Source organism: Battus philenor, unplaced genomic scaffold (genome assembly GCF_028537555.1).
Source record: "Battus philenor isolate CCGP_79_NKW_IND1 unplaced genomic scaffold, ilBatPhil1.0.hap1 SCAF_9, whole genome shotgun sequence".
In the NCBI taxonomy this organism is placed as follows: domain Eukaryota; kingdom Metazoa; phylum Arthropoda; class Insecta; order Lepidoptera; family Papilionidae; genus Battus; species Battus philenor.
Genome location: NW_027181759.1, coordinates 11,579,489 through 11,600,098, shown reverse-complemented (window position 1 = coordinate 11,600,098; position 20,610 = coordinate 11,579,489). Strand labels below are relative to the sequence as shown.

The following is a 20,610-nucleotide window of genomic DNA, read 5'->3' as shown; positions in this document are numbered from 1 at the left end:
AAGTTCGTCAGTCCACGTCGTGTAGTCTATGGTATTCACTTCAGAACAATCCAATCTTAGTATTGCACCGTTCTAAAATAAAAACAGAATTACACATTCTACTATGGGCGCCAGATATATATGTTGAAATGTAGCAAGTAGCTGCAATCAAGCGATAATAATCATCAAAGAAATGCAAAAAAAAAAAGTTTAAACCAATTCCCACGAGCGATTTACACAATTAGCACGCTTCAGTTAAATTTATTTTCGATCGTAATGCAAGAGAATGAGAGCCCTAGTAAGAAAAAATTGTATCAAACCTAATGATCAAGCACCGGAGCGAGACGTTCTTTCAACTTGAGTTCATCGATCGTGGTTTTTATCTTGAATATCGTCTTGCGGTAATCGATGGGAAAGTCAAAGAAAGTTGCGAGCATTCGTTTCAAGATAACTCTATAAAACTAACGATGCTTTGATTTTACACAGGATGATTGGTTATCGGTCTAAAAATAATAAGTGAATGTACAGTGCATATACATGTATCACAATTCGCTTCTTTAACATCTACAACCAATCATGATGTATATATCGGAGGGATAGCCTCGGAAATATTTGTTTAAAAAGTGTAAGATGTCAGATTTGCCGAAATAACAAATACAAAATTAGTGATTACGACACACTTCTAATAAAACAAAGATTCGGAGAATCTTTTTTTATTTGACTAACAGCGTAACCACGCCTTTAAAAATCATATAGTGCTCTCCGTTGTGCCGTCGGTGCGTCTTTGAACAAGTAACTTATATTCGTCAGTCCTCAATAATTTTTTTTACTAATAAATATTTATATAATATATGTATATAAAATATATGATATCACTATAATAATCAATTTACAACACGGTCACGTGGCGACTTGTAAAAATCTATGTTTTTTAAAGTATTTAAGGTTTTAACATTATTGTTTTACTTTTAAAATGATATTCGTTTATCATTAGATCAATAAAACCCACTTTATATTCCTACTTTTCGTTAAAGAAATTAAAGAAAAACTTAATTATAATTAAATTCTTAATTTGCATAGTTTTGATAGAAGAAACGAAATACTAAATTCAAATATAAATTGTTAAATTTAAATACATCTAATTAAAATACCTTTTAATTCTAATAATAAAACTATTTACTACTATCTTCATTTAAAAGGTTTAAAGGGTTGGATGTACAACTCATTTGCCGATCACCTGTGTAAAGTGATCACTCCGAAACTACGAGTATATTAGAACTCGACAGCCAATAACTTCTGACAGTATAAGTTTTGTAGAGCCAAATAGTTAACAATAATTAAGCTATATATTGTCCCTTTCTAGCTTTTACATCTATAGACTACCACTTTCTGTAATATACATAGATCATAGATAAAACTGTGTATTTTACGGAATATTAAAAAAATGAATGTCGTCAGAGAATATGAGCATACGATATAGCTTTGCATGTCAACAGACAAAAAAATTACGAATGCTGAAATGAAACGCGCACTCGTTGTTTGAGAACATAGTTTCATAATACACCTCGTAAAACCTCTTGTGTGGAAATGCCATAACAATTTCCACGTGTATTCTAATACGGTGTGACTAAAAAACGAAAATCTACAATGTAACTTTTCGCTTAAAAAACAAGATTCATATTTGTATCTACCGACATCATTGAAGAATAATCACTTCTTAAAATATTATATTTCCGGACTTACTGAAATTTAGGTCCCTAGACAACTTTCACACGAATGATAACGTGGTAAATAAGGATTAATAAATATATAGATGAACTCACTGACTCAACTCAACTCTCTGACTTCGTGTTTACAGCAAGATATTTATATTTTATATTTATTACAATCTTTGTGTAAATACGTATTATTTATAACAACTGCAATGTCTACTCTACTGTAGGTATTATAAATTTTATCCCTTTATTGTCTCATATAATTGAATTATCTATAATTCAAAGACGAAAAATATTTATTTTAAAAATCCTTTGTATTTTTCAAATTATTGCTATTCTAAAAATTATGTAAATATTTGTGCATCCATTTCATTATTACGACTTCAAATCTTTTGTCATCTGTTTGATTTTAAAAGAAAAATATCACTTTTTGTAAAATTATGTACTCAAAATAATTACTACATTCAACCTTAATCTAATATCTTATTAAAGAAAAAAACACTTATTATTAATAATTATCTTGAGTAAGCCAATATCTGATCTATAAAAGGTCTGATTGTATTTAAGAATCTAGTAGACGAGAAGAGACGATCATTCTAAATTATAAAAAAAATTAGAAAAGGAAACCAAAGCACACTTTGGTACATAGATAGATCAACATCACCCAATTTTGACGCTGATTTATGGAACATCCTATGTACATTGGGCAAGAGCAAGCATTCTAAAACGTGGAATTAAAAAAAGCGAAGTCAAGAAGCTATGATATTCGACACACATCTCACAGAGTCCACCTGTAATTATGTTTGCGGCTCGCCTATTGTTTAACGACTTTCGCCACCGACTACACTTCCGCACGGACATTTTCTATTTACCCGCATACGTCTGGCCTCTCAGCAAACTATAATTACTATTTAACTTGGACTAATTTTAAGATCTGGATGCTTGTCCAGTGGAACTAAGCTAATAATACGCGAGCACACGGTTTTTATAACGGTGTACATACTAAGACTTAAGTATAATATATACATAACGCAGTTGTAAACAAAGCGGACCTTGCACGACTTGCGTTTGGAAAATAAAAACTTTGGTATCAAATTTAAAACCGTTAATAATGTTAATATTTATCATCGTCATTGCAAGTCTTGGGCCATCCCCAAAAATCGCCACGATAACCGGTCATGCGCTGCCCGTATTCAGCAAAGAACTAACAAAAAAATAAACAATACAAAGCGGAATTTCTAACTTAATCTCATTGAAATTCGTTGTTCTATATGAAAGATTTCAACGTTTTACATATTTTTCAAAATAAATCAGTTATTATCATAATAAATGGTACACTAAAATAGGCTAGTATCAGTCGTATTTGATGAAGAGTCATGATCATCATCATAAGCCTACTACAAAGAATCGCCCTCTCTCAAAGGTCACATCCAGCGATTCCTCCACTACCTACGCCGTGAGTAAAGGTAGTGTTTACTAAAAAGAAATTTGTTAATTAAATAACATTTCGTAACTAAACAATAATAAGACAAAAATAATATGTATTTTTCAGATGTAAAAAATAAATTCCTCGACTTATGAAAATTGATGAAATAAGTTTATTAGTGTTCGATCGTTGTAAGTAATGATGTACATTTGAATTGTACGACGCGTGTATAATATAACGAAAGGGGTATACATGAACACAAAACGCAGCTGTGCCGGGACAATGGCCGTGATACGAGGTCGAACCCGAGTGCCCGGGACTTGCCCCGCTCACCTTGCAATGCCGACGAGCCAGCCTCACACATACACAATAACGTTTTTACGTCCTCCCTGTTCAACCGGACCTTTTAACTTTTTTGTTTTTTGTTTTTTATGTTTAACCTTTTCAAGGCTGCACGAATGGCGTGGTCAGTTACATACACTTATATTTTTGATCAAATTGTGCTATAATGTTATAATTTTTTTTTTAAATATTTTTCTTATTTACATTTGTAACGACCGGCAGCCATTGGGGCAGGAAAATTCTCGAGTGGGACCACAAGCTGGTAGACGCTAGGTGGACAGTTAAGCAATGGGCGGCGCAAAAACGACCATCGTTGCGAATTTTGGGGGAGGCCTCTACCTTTCAGTTGGCATCTATCTGCTAACATGAACGCATTTTACGTGCATTAACGATCATAAATATTTATTATTTTATATTTATTCTTTAAGCATGACTGTAAGTATATAATCGGGAATATACCAGACGAGAAACATCTGTCATTACAACTTAATTGAGAAGTACAAGAAAAATGTATGTAGAGTTGGTACTACTTCCAATTTAGTTAATATTTACTTTTTAATGTGTTGTTATGTTTTCAGTTTTTATCTGTATTTTTCCGGTAGACATGCGCAAAACTGGTCATCGTGGCTTTCTTTGGGGGAAGCCTATTCCTTACAGTGGCTTATCTGCTAAATGATGATATAATCTGTATTCTATTAAATAAATAGGATTTCCAGGAAGTGTAAACAGTAGTAGAGTAGCTTTTATAATAAAAAATATAAATAATTCATGAAGAAATAATGAATACGGGCCAAATAAATTGCAAAATGTTTTTGTTTACAATTATTACATTACGCGAAGTTGCCACTCTGTATCCAAAACACGAAGGCAAAATAAAGCGTAGTGCAGATTTAAAAAAAAAGGCATTAAACTCTATCAACACCAGCGAGTTTACCTGCGGTTGTTCTAGACGCAGTATATACCAGTTCTGAGTATATTTTTTTAAGTGAGACAGACGCGGAGTGCCCATCTCCTATTGGCGCGTTAAAAATAGACAACACCTGTGTAGATCAGGTATCCAGTCAGTTGCACCACGGTATCAAATTGACTTTATCGGAAATGTTTATGACAACATATGGTGAGTTGTGCATTTGCAATATGAGAATCATTTTCGTTTAATTGCGTCAGTTTTCGAAGGTTTTTTAATAAGTAAATCGTGTATTATATTGTGCTTTATAAAAAAATCTTTAAAAATATATAAATCAAGGACGCAACAAATTTTATTTTAAAGAAAAACAATATAAGTAAAGATCATCGTTATTTCAGACATCATCACCTCTGGCTTACCCTATTGGTTACCAATAGAAACGGTAGGAAGCGGGCTGTACTTTCGGCTTCGGACGCGGTCCAGTCCAGACCCTTAAACTTGAATAGCCCTTAGTTCTGCACGCTTAAATAGAAATAATAAAACTAGTAATACACCTCTTCTCTCTCTATATATATATATATATATATATATATATATATATATATATATATATATATATATATATATATATATATTATTTAAATACAATGTGAAACTGGAACGGCAGTTGTACGTATCATTTGTTGATATTTTTGAAAGTAATTACTTTGTCGTTGGTAAATGCTGGATGCATTCCACTTCTAGGCGGTCCCGTTGGAAATCTATGGTAGACGTCTATGTCCATTTCACTATGACCCATACATGACGAGTTGCTGGCGACATGTTCAGATGACGGAGGTATAGACCGGCCATGACAGGGACATGAGGAACACGCCATGACTTCAAATGTAGGTCAAGAAGCATCTCAATATTCTATAATAAGCAAGGATAAATTAATATATAATTCATTTACATAGAATTTATTCATCTTTTTCACAGAGTCATAGAATAATGACAAAGATGCTAATTGTAAAATATAACGTTACAACAATATGTTCACGGCGTTTACAGTTAGCGAGCTGTCGTGCTTTGGGTCAATCACGACAAGTTTCACTTGTCGCGTGGCCTCGTTGGACACGCAATCACATATTTAAGTAAACGATAATACGCTATTACTGCACATGTTACTTTTATAATACGATCAACATTTAGATTAAAAACTACTTAAGTAGGCAGCTGACACAAATATTCAGGAAATATTACATTAAAAATACAGGGTCACAATATTGATCAGCTAAAAAACTTTTACACCTATTTCTAATCACCCTATATAAATCTATTTATCACTCAGATTCAACTGGCCTATAATTTCGGGTTTAAGTCTTTATTAATTCTAATTATTATTTATTTCTGACATTCATTAATTGACAACAAATAAGCTATACATCCCTTTAAAGCTTTTACTTCTATAACCCATCGTCATGTATAACTTTAAAAGTATATTTTATGTAGATGAAAGGTGAAATATAAAGTAATCATTTTTCATTGTTCACTAAAATTCAACTAGTAATTTGTCACGTGTTCTAAAGCACTATACCTTAGATAAATGTTTAGATTAACACGTTCAAATACAACAGCATATTCCGCAACAAAAAATGGCGAAAGGAATGTATAATTATAAGGCGAGAGAATCAAGAACAATTATGAGAGAGTTGTGGACGAGATAAGCGATTTAGAAACAGTTGGGTCACCGTCAATTATTTTATAGCCATATGAAGTGGCCGTCGCTCATGCATTAAAGTTTACGTAAAGCAATTCAGATGTATCCGTATATCTTGTTTTTTATACAAACGACATATTTATTTAAAATATGTTGAAAAGTTTTCTTATACCAAAACCCAGGTTGCGTGATAATAAAGATTCGACAGATTATATACGCTAACTCAACACAAGCATGAAAAGTGAAAATAAGACTTTACCGCGAAAAAAATAATTTACAGATTTTGAACAATCAATCCTGTTTTTGTGTGTTCTTTTTTGGCGCTTTACATGAAAATAACCATCAAAATGGAACATAATTGACGAAGTTATATGAATAAATAGTGCTTAGAATGTTTCTACCGATATAAATAAATGCGTCTACTAAAAAGAAAGTCGTCACAAAAACTGATCACCGACTATCTTCTTTTTTCCGCCGACAGACGCCATGCAAGGCATGGGCCTCTTCCTAAAATCGTCATGATGACCAGACTCCCGCTGCCCGTATCCAGTAACTTCTAGCTACCTTGACTATGTGGTCTGTCCACCTGGATGGAGGCCTATCCACGCCGCATCTACCCACTCGTGGTCGTCACTCGGTTATTCTTCAGACAAGCAATTTTTAGACCTAAGTAGGAGACATTGATTCTCATACAGTTCTAATTTTTGATTAGATCACGCAGCGAAATTCCAAACAAATCTCTTTCCGTTGGTCTCTTGGTGACACTATACGATGATGATTCACTATACGATGGCTAAAAAGATTCATCAAAGAACTAGTACGAAGTAGTATCATCATAAAACTAAAACGATTCTGAACCAGTGTACTTGAATAAAATTGACTTATTATCAGAATACGAAGTATAATGGCTATATGTTTCAGCAAATAAAAAAAAAGATACAACATCTTTCGTATGGTTTGTAGTTATTTTCTTAATTTAAAAGCTGAAGTTATTTTGCGTTTATTATCAATTCTTTATCTATCGAACAAAAACGGGTTTGAATGTGTATCTTTTATAAGATCAATGTAACGTCTAGTTTTTAAATTTAGGTGGTTATTAAAGGTAGTAGTCTCGTTTTTTTAATCTTGTAGACGTTCGATGCGTAGCCAAAATAACAAAGTATATATATATTTACTAAAGATAAAATAATATTTCTCGCACTTTACTAAGACAACTCTAGGGTCATCAGGAAAATGAAGTGAAAGTAAGGAAAACGATAAAACATATGAACGGAGAAGCATTCGTGAAAGGCAATGATTATAATCGTGAACGAACGATGTTCATTATCCACACTTTCGAAGCATTAAAATACCCCAACTGTTTGTTTTGTAACGAATCACAAGTTTCCGGATTTATTTACTAATGCAACGACGTGTAAACTTTTATTTATAGTAATACAGAGTGATCGGTTATAGGTTAATCTTTTAAGGGATGAATGTATAGCTCATTTGCTGACAATTAATGTATAATACACACCAACCAAAAATCAATGGTTTCAGATATAATAAGTAACGTAAGGTTAATATATTGTTTACTATTTATCCCTGCAGACTTGTACATCCAAAAATTATTGGCCTGTTGCATTCCAATAAAAAAAATAATGTTACATGTTTCTGAGTGACTGTGTAGGGTAGTTGAAAACTTTTAAAGTGCAAAAACTTAAAATTTGGCTGACAGATGTAATTCGAATAAAAAAATGGTGATGGTAAAAAATATAGATAATGTTCTGCAAGAGCAAACTTGTTCTTGTTTTAAAAATCCTGCGAAAATTTTTCTAAACCGGAAATTTACAAACGATACTACGCGTTCAAGTCGCGGGGAGAATAATAAATTCAAAATGTACAAAGTCTACGCTAAGTTTCTACAAGATTGTATAATAACATAGGTCAAAAAAGTTTAATTTAACAAAGTTTTCTCAGTTTTATTAAGTTAAGGTAAATTTATATCACAAAGAACCTACGACTGTATGTTCGTAAATGCGGCATTTTAGGTGATACTAATCGACCCAAGCTTTGTTTACTCCGCATTGCATTTTGTCTGTGATTTCATAAAATCAATTCCTTATAATTTTTAGTACACAAAAAAAAGCTGGCAAAGTTTTACACCCGTCAGAGTTTGAAAATATGCATTTTTAATAAATGCACCTTCAATCTTTTTTACGGATGGAATTTCGTGAAATGCGTACTTATTAGATCTCTATCTGACGAAAGGAATATTCCTTCTATTTCAATTCTATACCTTATGTGTTCAGAGATATCGTTATGAGTCAGTATATAGATAGGTGAGTCCAATTAAATCCGCTTCATATTTTAGTGGAACTCATCAGCTAATTGTAATTGCTGGTAATTACGGTCACTAATTTGTGTTATCTTTAACGACGTCATATTAATTTTACGCCATCTTCTCGGAAATCCTTTATAAACGTACCAATTTTGATATCTGTTTGGAAATTCTGTGATAATCCAAATTTTCACGTCTTTTCTTTACTTTATTATACGAGTAAGATATGGAATAACCGGCATAAACCGTTTAATTGCGAACCTTTGAATTAATGCAACTTTTTTTCTACTGATGTCGTTTATTCAGCAAGCTTTAACCTTTATGTAATTATTTAAGTTGAGAGCTTTGTGGCTCAGGCCATGATATTACATATGCTACAGGATCCGGAGGTCCTACTTATTTGAGGTCTGTACATATGCTCTTAAAACAGAAATCATTTTTGCTACCATAGCTCTCGACATTCCGCTATTCATGATTTCGTTGGTTTCTTATCTTTTCTCCCTTCCTATTTGTTCAAGATTTTCAAGCTTGCAATATATTTAATTTGACACGTAATTATTATAATTATTATTTCCCTTAGTCAGGTCAAGTCAAAACTAGTGAATGACTTATCCTTTTTTTAAAGTTTCCTAATACTTTATACAAGATTCTTAGTTTAAAATATGTCAAAAACTGTGTATATATACATATATATACTTTAATTTTGTAAATTGTCACTCCCATACATTTATCCGGCATATTATAAAATAATAAAATCGAAAGAAGACTCGGGTTTTTGCGGACATTAAATTAACAGATTATATTATAGACAAATAATTGAGATTAATTATGTGTAAGTATGGATGTGTGAATGAGTGAATGAGACAACTAGAAGTAGCAGGCCGGATCCGACAATCGAATCAAGAAAACGGATGGTATGTCGGAAGTCGTGGGAAGTGGGCGTCGCAGCGCCTCGAAAGCAAGTGACTTCTGTACAATTACACATTGTCACACTTAGGGTTGGCAATACGACGATTTATTTATTTATTTAGCATACAAGAAGCAGTTGCATTAAAATGATATAACTAAGCTTTATGACAATTAAAAATTCTGATTCACCTGCTTGTTTCATGGGTGTACAATATTCAAGATAATTATGAGATAGAACATCGAATACGTAAAAAAATTTAGACGAACACAGATAAAGATCTAAGTTCAAACATAAAAGAAAAGCAAAATAAATTATAAGAAAAATTGAGTCTACTTTCGTTTCACAATTACTTAACATTTAAGGTATCATAAAAATAAAATATCTGTAAAATTCATCGCTGGAACTTACTTTGAATGGAACGAAAGTTATCGTTTATATAAGGGATAACCGTGACATCCGGTCCTTCGCCCAGGTAAGTAAAACTAACACTTCCTGTGTTTTTTTTTTTAAATTCCGAGGCCTATGTTTTTTTAAACAAAAAACCTTTTTTTATAAATTATCAATATAAAAGTCAGGTGTTCATAAACGTAATACCAAAATAAATCGCATATACAAATTCGCCTACCCTACTTTCGTCGATATAATCAGAATTAAACACCTTCCAACTGACTCCTCCAGTTATTGTTACTAACATTTAAAATTGTCACTTACATTCTATTGAATAAAGCTTTATGGTATTATCTCTTTATAGTTACAGTATAAGGTTGTAATAAAAACGTCATTTTAACAATCAAAATTATTTTAGAGTGCACAATACATAAACATCGTATATACCAACATACGAAAATGCTCCTTATAAATATATTTATGGAAATTTAGACCTTATTTATAGAATGATTATGAATATTTTACTGTTATTTGTCATTGTAATGTTTCAGCTGTGGGAATTAAAGCTTCCTATCAAAGTTTTCATGAGCTGCATGCCATCATGCGAGGGTATTATCGATTTGGAAACTTACTTTGGAATGTTACTCCCATTTTGAAGAGGTATGTCATGTCATCACAAAGTATACCATCTCTCGGGATCGAATCCATATCCCTACATCCCTCCATCCATCCAATCCCTAGATCGTAATTTATAACCATTATCGCGGCGTCATTATAGAAATTCATAAGAATTCAAATGCTATGAACATTTGAATACTTATAGTAAAATTTGCCAACGTTTCAAAATATTAATGAGTTTTTATTTATTCCGTATTTTTTAAATGCCTCCACGGTCATATTCCGCAGATGAAAGCGTGATAACCTAGCAACGGCTTCTGACTTTACGTTGCTAATAAGGCCCGGTCAGACTTCCGCAGTGTGCTTACAGAATAACTGACAATTTTTGTCACTTTCACATTACGATTTCTCCCGCACTTTCCTCAGCGTCGCATCATCAAACCTATGTTAAGTAACATTTGAATTTTTCCATAAAATACAACTTGAGATAATTCTCAATCGGTAACACTGAAATATCAAAAAATCGTGAAAATTAAATCACAAATATTTTAAATATATACGAATATTATACTAAGAAAAATATACAAGAGAAAATTATCCATAAAGTTTCAAGTTCAAGAAATAATTCAGACATATGCAATAAAGGTATTAATAAATCTGGTAAATTACTATTAATTAACGCAATTAATGTAACGGTAAATTAAAAACGAAAATTACCTTTGTGCAATTATTCATTAACTAATTACAAGAAAATTTAGAACGTAATTATTACTTATTATTATCTATTTCAATTGCGTTATTTCATATTAATAACCTTTAATAATAATTTAATGTTAGAAGTTCGTTATCCCACTTTTAAAATAAAACTTATAAAACTAAGCATTTACCAGTAATTTATTACTAAGTGTTAAAATATATTTGAAGGAATTTTTGATTTGCAAAACTCTATCACATAAGGTTGTTACGACTTTACATAAGTAAGCCCCAATAGTAACATAAGCGACAAAGCCTTCCGAGGTCACAAAAAATAATAACCCGTCTAGTAGGCAACCAAAAACAGCTCGCGCAAAAACTACATCACAATCAATTATCTGAGAAATGTTCTAATTCTTACGAATTCGGATTTTGAATTCGTAACATGTTTAGTGATGCGCCAGTTTTTTTGTATCGATAAAATCTCTTCGTAGCAGATTGTTGTAGCATTTTTTGCCACAGATCTACCATAATTAGGGCAGTAATTTCTTTATCTACACGAATGGATGCACAGGAGTCGTTCTCGATGTACTGTTAGCTATACTTCGTGCCATTAATACGTGCATATTAATGCACACCGTGTCTGCTATAACGGTCCCGTGGTAAGGACTCAATGCTGTGTTACACGATTCGTAGAAAGGCGTTACAATTAACGATTACATCAAATATATTATTGACAAAATGTAGTAAATGTTTTTATACGTTCATAAAATAAGAGACTAACTATGTTTGTTAACATGCTATGTTTATAGTTTCCTTACAAAACTCAAATAAAGGTTAACAGTTTCCTTACAACACTCGGTAATTATCGTGTGTAATAACATACGTCAGATAAATGAAAGCAAAATATTAATAAAGCGTAAAAATATAACAAGAAATGACTGTCGAAGTGCTGTGAATGTGTCTGACAGTTATATTCAATATAAGATTTCTTTTTTTATTATTTACTTTTGTCAGCGTTATTTGAATTTTCTGAAGTAGAGACTAAACTTATGAAATGTTAAAGATACCCTGAAATTTAATGAAGGTAGTCAGAATATTTTAAGGATAATAATAATTATATTATAAATATATGTATAATCACCTGAATGTTGCTCCGTTTCACTTCGATATATAGCCAGTTATCTGTTGAAAACGCAATGGCCATCAGAGCAGCAGCCACGATTGCTGTAATGGTCGCTATAGACAAAGTTACCGCTGAGCAAGGCATTTTAACAACCTTCGAGTGACAATAAAATAAAGAAGAATAGATGATATAAATATTAGCACAATCACAACACTTATGTTTATTCGACAAGTTCACCTATGCAGCATTTTTGTAAACACTTAATGGAACGGAGAACACGACAGCACTCTCACAATAAAAAAAAATATATAAATGCGGTCATCGCCTGCAGCGGACCAAGTGAGCGCGCGACACTTTGCCTACTTCGGTTTGACTTGCCTTGCCTTGCCGCTCTCTTGCGGATGTGAAACTTTCGAAAGCGAACAACTCCTCCAAGTGGCGGGAATGTAAATCAGAAAACCGGTTCTGTGATACCAGTTAACAAAATCTTTATATATATTTATATACGTACTCTAATATATGAATATATAATTTTCTTAATTATATAAACTAGACTTTGTTAATATATACCTAAACATCTATTTTTTTGATTATTATGAATTCAATAAAAGACTTTTCGTTTTTGAGGTTAGCAAAATTATTGTAATTGCCTCTAGTTTATTTATTTAGCCAAAATTGTTATATTATTTTTACATCACAGTGTTTCATAATAATTTGTTCTGTATAGTGCAACTTATAGATGTTAATAGAATATAAAATTAACTATTATAATTTTTTTATCTATAAATCACTATAAAGTTATAAAGTAGAAACACGTAATAATTATGTTACGTGTTTTTACTTTATAACTTTAATCATCAACATTGATAACTTTTCATAGTTGTCTTATAGTGACTCTTTCTATAAAAGTTGCATCAAAGGTGTTATGTATCAAAAATGTACATTGATATTTTCACCACAATTAATAAAATTTGAGTAAATTTATAAGAGAAATAATAATATTAATGTGTCAAAGTAAAATTTAATCGACTTAGAATAATAACCCACCTATTATTTATCAATCATAGATTTGAAATACTACAGATTATGACTTATAAAATTTATGCAATTTTTATATTTAAATTGTATTTGGTTACAAAATTTTTACATTTTACTTTAAATAACTTAAAAGATACATTATGTTATGAAACAACGGCAAAACATTTTGCACTAAGAATTGAATAGGCTGTACGGACCTTAGATCTAAGCCTTTTTAGAAAAGAACATTTTTAATGAATTAATAATATTTTGTTACACTAATGGTATTTTTGTTTTGCTGGTAAAATTCTGTTAATAATAAAACTTCGTTAAATATAATGTCGGATAACAATATGGAGAAATATGATGATGCCCTAACGTCTATTTTAGTAAATGAGAAATCAATATTAGGATTTCTATCTTCCATTTTTAATTTTTTAGCTAGAAGGTAAAATTGGAGCAAAAGTATTTAATATTCGAAAGTCTCTTTAAATATACTTTTATGGACAAAAAATTAAATTTGTAAACAAAAACATAAAGCCTTTTAATGGAAAATATTTTTATATTACTCAACACGTTATTTTCTAAATTTTAGGTGCAACAGTTTTTAATACTTATTATCTTTTATACATTAAATTTCCTAATACTTATTAACTCTTCCAGAACTGATTTTTATTATGTACCTGAAAATAAATATGAGAACATGGGGTTCCCACCAGGAGTAGCTGAAGAGCTGGTAATAAAAGTTTTAAGATCTTGTGACCCAAAGAATTATAATGCTCAGGAGGGCGTAAACAAACCTCCGCGATCAGAAATAAATAATGAAATCATGTGTAATACAGTAGCAGAAGAAGTAGAGATAATTTCTGAAGAAGATGTAACAACCCATAATGAGCTGCCAGAACAAGAATCTAAGGGTAGAAATAAAAACTCAAAAGATGATAAATTTGAGAAACAATTAACAGAGAAGAATACTTTTCCAGAAGATTATGAGCCTCCAGTTATTCAAGTTCAAAAGAACAGTGAATCCTACAATGGTGCTGTTAAGGAAGAATACTCATGGTCCCAAACTATTATGGAATTAGGTATGTGTTTCACAATCTTACCTTCAATGACATAATATTAAATATACAGGGTGAGATATGTTATAGATGTAAAATCTTTAAAGCATTGAATATGTAAGTAGTAAGACTATTTATTGTCAAATTGTAATAATTAATAAACACCTTATTTAAAACTTAATGGTTTCTTTATAGTATTCTAAAGAAAATATTGATAATAAAATGAGAAAAAATTTTCTTCTACTTTAGATTTTTTGAAAATTTAGAATATACAATATTAAAATAAATTGTGGTTTACTATCTGCCCTTGCTACTTGACTTGTACTACTAAAAGTAATGAATCAATTGCATGCTTATAGAAAAAAATATTGATATTACATATTCCAGAGTGATAAATATTTTTGAATATTTTTAGATGTAACAATAAAACTTCCACCAAACATAAAATCCAAGGATTTACAAGTGAGTATAAATAATGGTGACATTTGTGTACAAATTCGGAATGGTGATGTGATTATAAAGGATTGTTTGCCATACAAGATTAAACCTGGAGACAGCTTCTGGAGTATAAGTGAAGGAAAACTTTTAATTCATCTTGGTAAGATTTTTTTAACTGATTCATGTTATTTTTATAAATTTATTAGGTATAAGGAATGTTGATTTTTATGTTTAACTTTCTGCTTATTAGAAAAATCTTTAAATTTTTTTGGATGTACTGAATCAAAACCTCTTGATTTCTTTTTGTTATGAAGAGATAGTCATTGTAGCAATTAAAATATAATTGAAATCTCATTTATAATTATTATGTAAGTATTTGTTAGAAGTGGGAGGAACAGATTGCTCATGCAACCAAGACTGGTGGGGCCCAAAAGGTTCTCGGGAGGCAACTACTAACCAATAGATGCAGTGTTAGTAGGCCCTCCTCTAGGGTAAACTAACATATTTTTATCTATTTTATGGAACAGAAAAAGTACAAGAACGCTGGTGGGATAGACTGTTGAGTAGTGAAGAACCTATTGATCTGAATAAAATAGATGCTTCGAGACCCCTTGATGAGCTGCCTGAAGATCATATTGCTAAGGTAAAAATATGTTTATCTTTTATAATCACAATAAGCTTAAACTGGATTCTCATTGCACATTATGAAATTGCTGTTTTGCTAAAGTCCTTTTTGGTAGTTTGTTTTTTTGAGTTGTTGTTAATGTTCTTGGTTTTAAATCAGGTACATCCTATCAGACAGAACATCAGTTTTCATGTAAAAAGAATAAGAAATATTAAATACTCATTTGCAAATTTGTAACACCAACATTATTCACATATTATTGTGTCTTTTAGGTTCGTGAGTTGCAGTGGAACCAAGAACAAAAACTTAAAGGATTGCCGACAAGCAATGAGATTCGTAACATAGAAATATTAAAAAAGGCCTGGAATGCTGAAGGGTCGCCTTTTAAAGGCAAAGAATTTGATCCCAGTGTAATTCAGATGCAATAAATAAAACAAAAACATTAATAAATTTATTTATTTCATAAAACTTTCTATGATATTACAAATATCTTATTCCTTTAAAACCCAGTCAAAACCAATTTTCCAATCATATGTTTTTCTTCAATAAGTTTATGGGCCTCCCTTAATGTTGCAGCGTTAATGGGAGATAAGGTCTTAGTTAGGGTGCTTTTTAATATACCATCTTCAAACATCTTTGACACTGTGCTTAAGATCTCTTGATGTCTGCTTTTATCTTCAGTATCATATTTTATTCTTGTACCCATCATTTCTGACACCAATGTTACACTTTTATCTTTGAGTGGTCGCAAATCTACTAACCCACTACTATCAACAATAAGACAAATCTTTCCCTGAGGTTTAATAGCTTTCATTAATACATCCCAGTATGGATATGGATCATAGTTGACTAAAATATAGTCTACTCCTTTCTCAAATCCATTAGCCTCAAGTTGTGGAATCAAATCTTTGGTGTGGTTCAGAACAATTTGGACCCCATTTTTTTGAGAAAATTCTACAGTTTCAGGACGTGATGCAGTGCCAATTACTTTAAGTTTTAAATGTGATGCCAATTGTGAGGCTACTGACCCAACTCCTCCACCACTATTAATTATAAGTAATGATTTACCGCGATCCTTCTCAGACAATAGCAGCCGATCATAAAGCGATTCATACGCTGTCACTGAAGTAAGAGGCATAGCAGCAGCTTGTTCAAATGACAAAATCTTAGGTTTTGGTCCAACAAGGATTTCATCAAGAGCTACGTACTCGGCGTTTGAACCATTTTTACTTAAATCGCCGGTGAAGAATACCTCGTCTCCTACCTTAAACTTTTTTGTGTTATTACCTTTAGCAACGACAATACCAGCTCCATCCCAACCCAGAATCCTTGGAAAAGTCTCAATGTTAGATTTAGGCGCTCTTATTTTCGTATCTATAGGATTTACTGCAGTCGCTTTAACCTCAACCAAAACTTCGTTACTCTTTATGTTTGGTAAACTCACCTCTAGATCGATTAGGCTGTTTACATCCGAAATTGGTAAATATTTGTATAAGCCAACCGCTTTCATGGTTTTTGGCAGAATTTTAGTCATGGTAATATTTCTTTCCTGCGGGCTAATGTGACAGTGACAGAAACACAATTTTAATGTTATAAATAAGCAAATAACTTTTATCGAATTCATTATAACCTTAAATGACATTGTAAACAATGAAAACGCGCGAAATATAAACTATATCACTCTTTATGGCTATAATAAGATATTCCACTTTTATTTTTATTAAAATTAAAAATATACACTTTTAAAATTAAATTTTTTTTTTTTCTAAATCAATTAGCATGTAACTGAACCGGCACTTTTCTTTACAATTTAAGTAGTTTAAATGGACAATAAATGATGGTTACTGCAAACTAACGCAATATTTTGTACAGATTTTTACGAAGTACAAATATGAATGCACAAGTTACAGCCAAGTTGTTCGCCAACAATGCGAAATGAATGAATGCCTAGAATGTGGTCCATCTCGAAACATCTAGAACACTGTATTCTTTTTAGTACCGTTCGCAAAAACAACATGTTTTAATACGTTTTATTTTCTTAATGTTAAATTAAGATATTATTATAAAATACATTAGTAAGATACAAAAATAAAAAATGTCATATCTCTGCTTCTGCCATTTTGACCTCTATTTATTATTTAAAATTGAAACTGTGATAGAGATTACTTATTTATGCACATATTTTACATTATTTTATGAAATATCCCAAATCAAGATCCTCATGTTTTAGCCTAAAAATTTTACACTTTGAAGAAGCTAGACTCTAGTTATCTTTTAAAATCTTCTCTTCATCTTCTGTTAATACAAAGTGTCTGGTGACAGGTTTATGTGTTTAAATTTAAACAAAAATGTAATATTTGACTTATCGTTTTAATAAAAGCCTTGAGCTACAGAACAGAAATACAGATTTTATTTTTTTTAAAGAGTTTGTCATCCAAATGTCAGTGGCGTAGCTAGGGGGTGGCGAGCGGTGCGGCCGCACCAGGCACCACAAGTAGGGGGGGCACCAAAGTTGAAAATAATTTTTTTGAATTTTTTTTTGAATAATGAATAATGAAATGTTAAAAGAAAAATGAAAACCATTATTAAAAGTAAATAACATAAAAATTATATCGAATTTTACTATTTTTGTGCTAAAAAAGTTGTAAAATAATATGAACATTAAAAAAAAACGGTTACAAATTATAATATACACAGTGTTTAAAAGCCTTTCATTCGCTAAACAAAGTGTTTTTTAAAAGGGCCCTAAATGACAAAATAATAAATTATTACATTATTGCAAGATTATTTAATGATAAATAGATTAATAATCTTGCAATAATGTCAATAGAACATGAATTAGTCGACACTATTGATTTTGAAAATGTGATTAATGACTTTGCAGGCCAAAAAGCGAGGAATGTTCGTTTTTAAATTTTCCCAATTAATTCTATTAAGGTCTAATGTTATTTTATATATATTTATTATTATTTCGAACCAAAATATATATATATATATATATTAACTACATTCGGTTCTGAATTTTGAAATCATTTAGACGCTTTGGGGGGGGGGCCTGGGGCAGATTGGGGCACCAAGCCCCAATCTGCCCCAGGCCCCAAATACCGTAGCTACGCCACTGCCAAATGTCTTCCGTCGGGTGTCACTTCAAAAAGAGCCTTGTGTTATGGGTATCAGTAAATTAGGTTGATTTAGGCTGATTTCGCGCCGAACATTTTCTTTTAAATTCAAAAAAGTTCAGGTTCTGGTCGCTTCAAAAAATCGGATTTTCAGTGCGAAAACACTCCGACAACGTTTGATAAAAATTTTAGCGTGAAAGAATGTCACTAGCTTTTAGTTCCTGAACAATATGGATGGAACCTGAATAATCACTCTTCGAATTCCCAGTGAGGCTGCTTATTTTATACATCGAAAGTCGTGAATATTCACTTAAACTGCTTTCAACCAGATCAATGTCTTCGGGAGTCTTTGAAGATAGGGCCCTGGTTGTAGTTGCACGTAATCTCTGCACCCAGGAACGAATTAAATTTAAACTCCATAACTTATTCCTCAAATACCAAACAAAATTGTCGTCGAGCAGTTATGTAATAAAAATAATTACTCTTAAAAATGCCTCTACTGTAAACGCGCGATAACTTATTGGGTTAACACCATGACCAAGAAATTCACACGGTTGGTGATTCCAACATCACTAACCTCCCCCGCACCTTAAAAATAATCATATTTAAAAGTATAAATCTGCCATCAGATACCCGTAGAAGAGACGGCTATTTTAGCTAGTACTTAACCAAAACTGGTTAAATTATCAAACAAAATAAAGTTTAAATTAAGAACGTATTGAAAGTAATTGTTAATTTTTTAGCTAACCTTACACAAATAATGTATTGCCGTCATTTGATATTCATATCTTGTCGGACAGCTATTATTTAAAACATCGCATCGCAATTAAAAATAAACATTAAATTTGAAAACATTTTGAAATGGATTCCTACCGGTTTTGTATGTTTTTATCAGTGGATTGTTTTGTTGATTGTTTATGAGTGGATTTGTTTCACAACATTGGAAAAATGTAATAGCAAGACAATGTAACAAAAATTAGGAATAAGAATAATAGAGCAAAAAGAAGTATAACTTATATAATATTATAATGACAGTTATAAAAATTATAGTATACTTATAACATTTATTGCAATTATTTGTATCGCTGTATCATAGGACGTTCAAAATATAAAAAGAATCTTAACTCGTGCTTACAATAAAAACTATTTTTGAGGTTACGCACTTAATCTATGTCAAAGTGCAAAAAATTAAAATGATAAACTAGATTAGTTTTGTTAGTAAAAGTTTTTGTCAAAAGAAACAAAATACGTCTTAAGGTTTGTTTTAAAAATAATTGTTGCATTCCAATTGCAGCACAAGGCTGACTTTATTGAACCTGTCAAATTGTAATTAAGGTAGACTTATAAAAAGAGTAAAGTAAAATAAGCAAAATAAATGATATAAATAGTTTAATACAATGAAATCAATTTATTTTTACATAATCAACATATTACGAGCAGATCAATGTACATTTATCACAGAATACGCGTAACAATTCACAATATGCGAAATATGTTTGACAGTCATTCATGACTTTATAACTTAAATATATTCCTGTGTTTACAATGAAGAAAATTTTATATGATATGATATAGGAAGAATGAAGCAATACATACATAGGCATTGAGAGTTCAAATTCAAAAATATACATACGTTGAAACACAACATAGTCATAAGTAACAAACGACAGTGAAAACATTGATGTTGTTGCATTAATCCTAAGTTACAGAAATATAATTAATTACAAAAAAGTATCGAACACACTTTAATTCGCTACTCTGTGAAATAGAACAGTTTTTAATTGCATTAAGATCTAAATGTTAGCTAAATTAAAAAGTATAACACCTTTCTAAAATTTTGCCAAAGTTATCTTAATGTGTAATCTTTAATGTGGTATTATTAAAATAGGCTGCCAATATTTTTATATCAAGCAATGTTAGGCTTGTCGATATGGCAGTCACGAATTGATATGAATTATTTACTTTTAAATTTGACATGGTCATCATATAGTGTCAGGTACAAGGAAACATGTAATATTCACATGATATAATAACAAATAGGTATGCCATTCTTCGTATTTTTACAAATCCAAGTTTAATAGCACACAGGTCAAAGTTCCTTAAGAGCGTCCACTTCAATAGTTCATTATTCCTCCGAAGTTATAGACAATCGAAATGCCAAGTGACATTACAAATAGCTCTTCGTTATTTAGCAGTAATAAACCGCTATTTAGTGATATATATGCAAA

The 20,610-nt window shown here is 31.2% G+C and overlaps 3 protein-coding genes across 4 annotated transcripts in view; 1 reads left to right on the top strand and 2 right to left on the bottom strand.

The window, feature by feature from the left end:
- The window catches only part of LOC137932204 (transmembrane protein 178B), a 56,809-nt gene extending 44,274 nt beyond the window's left edge, over nucleotides 1-12,535 (bottom strand). Inside the window, exon 1 of one of the 2 annotated variants that reach the window (XM_068775805.1) lies at nucleotides 12,141-12,535. In XM_068775805.1, coding sequence (XP_068631906.1) covers nucleotides 12,141-12,266 — 126 coding nt within the window. In that variant the 5' untranslated portion in view covers nucleotides 12,267-12,535. The remainder of the gene's footprint in view (nucleotides 1-12,140) is intronic. The other variant, XM_068775804.1, reaches the window with a different exon arrangement.
- An 883-nt stretch (nucleotides 12,536-13,418) lies between these two features.
- Nucleotides 13,419-15,719, top strand: LOC137932069 (nudC domain-containing protein 3). Its single transcript, XM_068775630.1, has 5 exons — nucleotides 13,419-13,587; nucleotides 13,803-14,224; nucleotides 14,616-14,798; nucleotides 15,166-15,281; nucleotides 15,536-15,719. Exons 1-5 carry the CDS (start codon nucleotides 13,478-13,480, stop codon nucleotides 15,689-15,691), a joined length of 987 nt encoding a protein of 328 aa, XP_068631731.1. The 5' UTR covers nucleotides 13,419-13,477; the 3' UTR covers nucleotides 15,692-15,719.
- Nucleotides 15,716-17,213, bottom strand: LOC137932068 (zinc-type alcohol dehydrogenase-like protein SE_1777). Its single transcript, XM_068775629.1, has one exon. The coding sequence runs from the start codon at nucleotides 16,903-16,905 to the stop codon at nucleotides 15,763-15,765; it is 1,143 nt and encodes a 380-aa protein (XP_068631730.1). The 5' UTR covers nucleotides 16,906-17,213; the 3' UTR covers nucleotides 15,716-15,762.
- Between the last annotated feature and the right edge of the window lie 3,397 nt (nucleotides 17,214-20,610).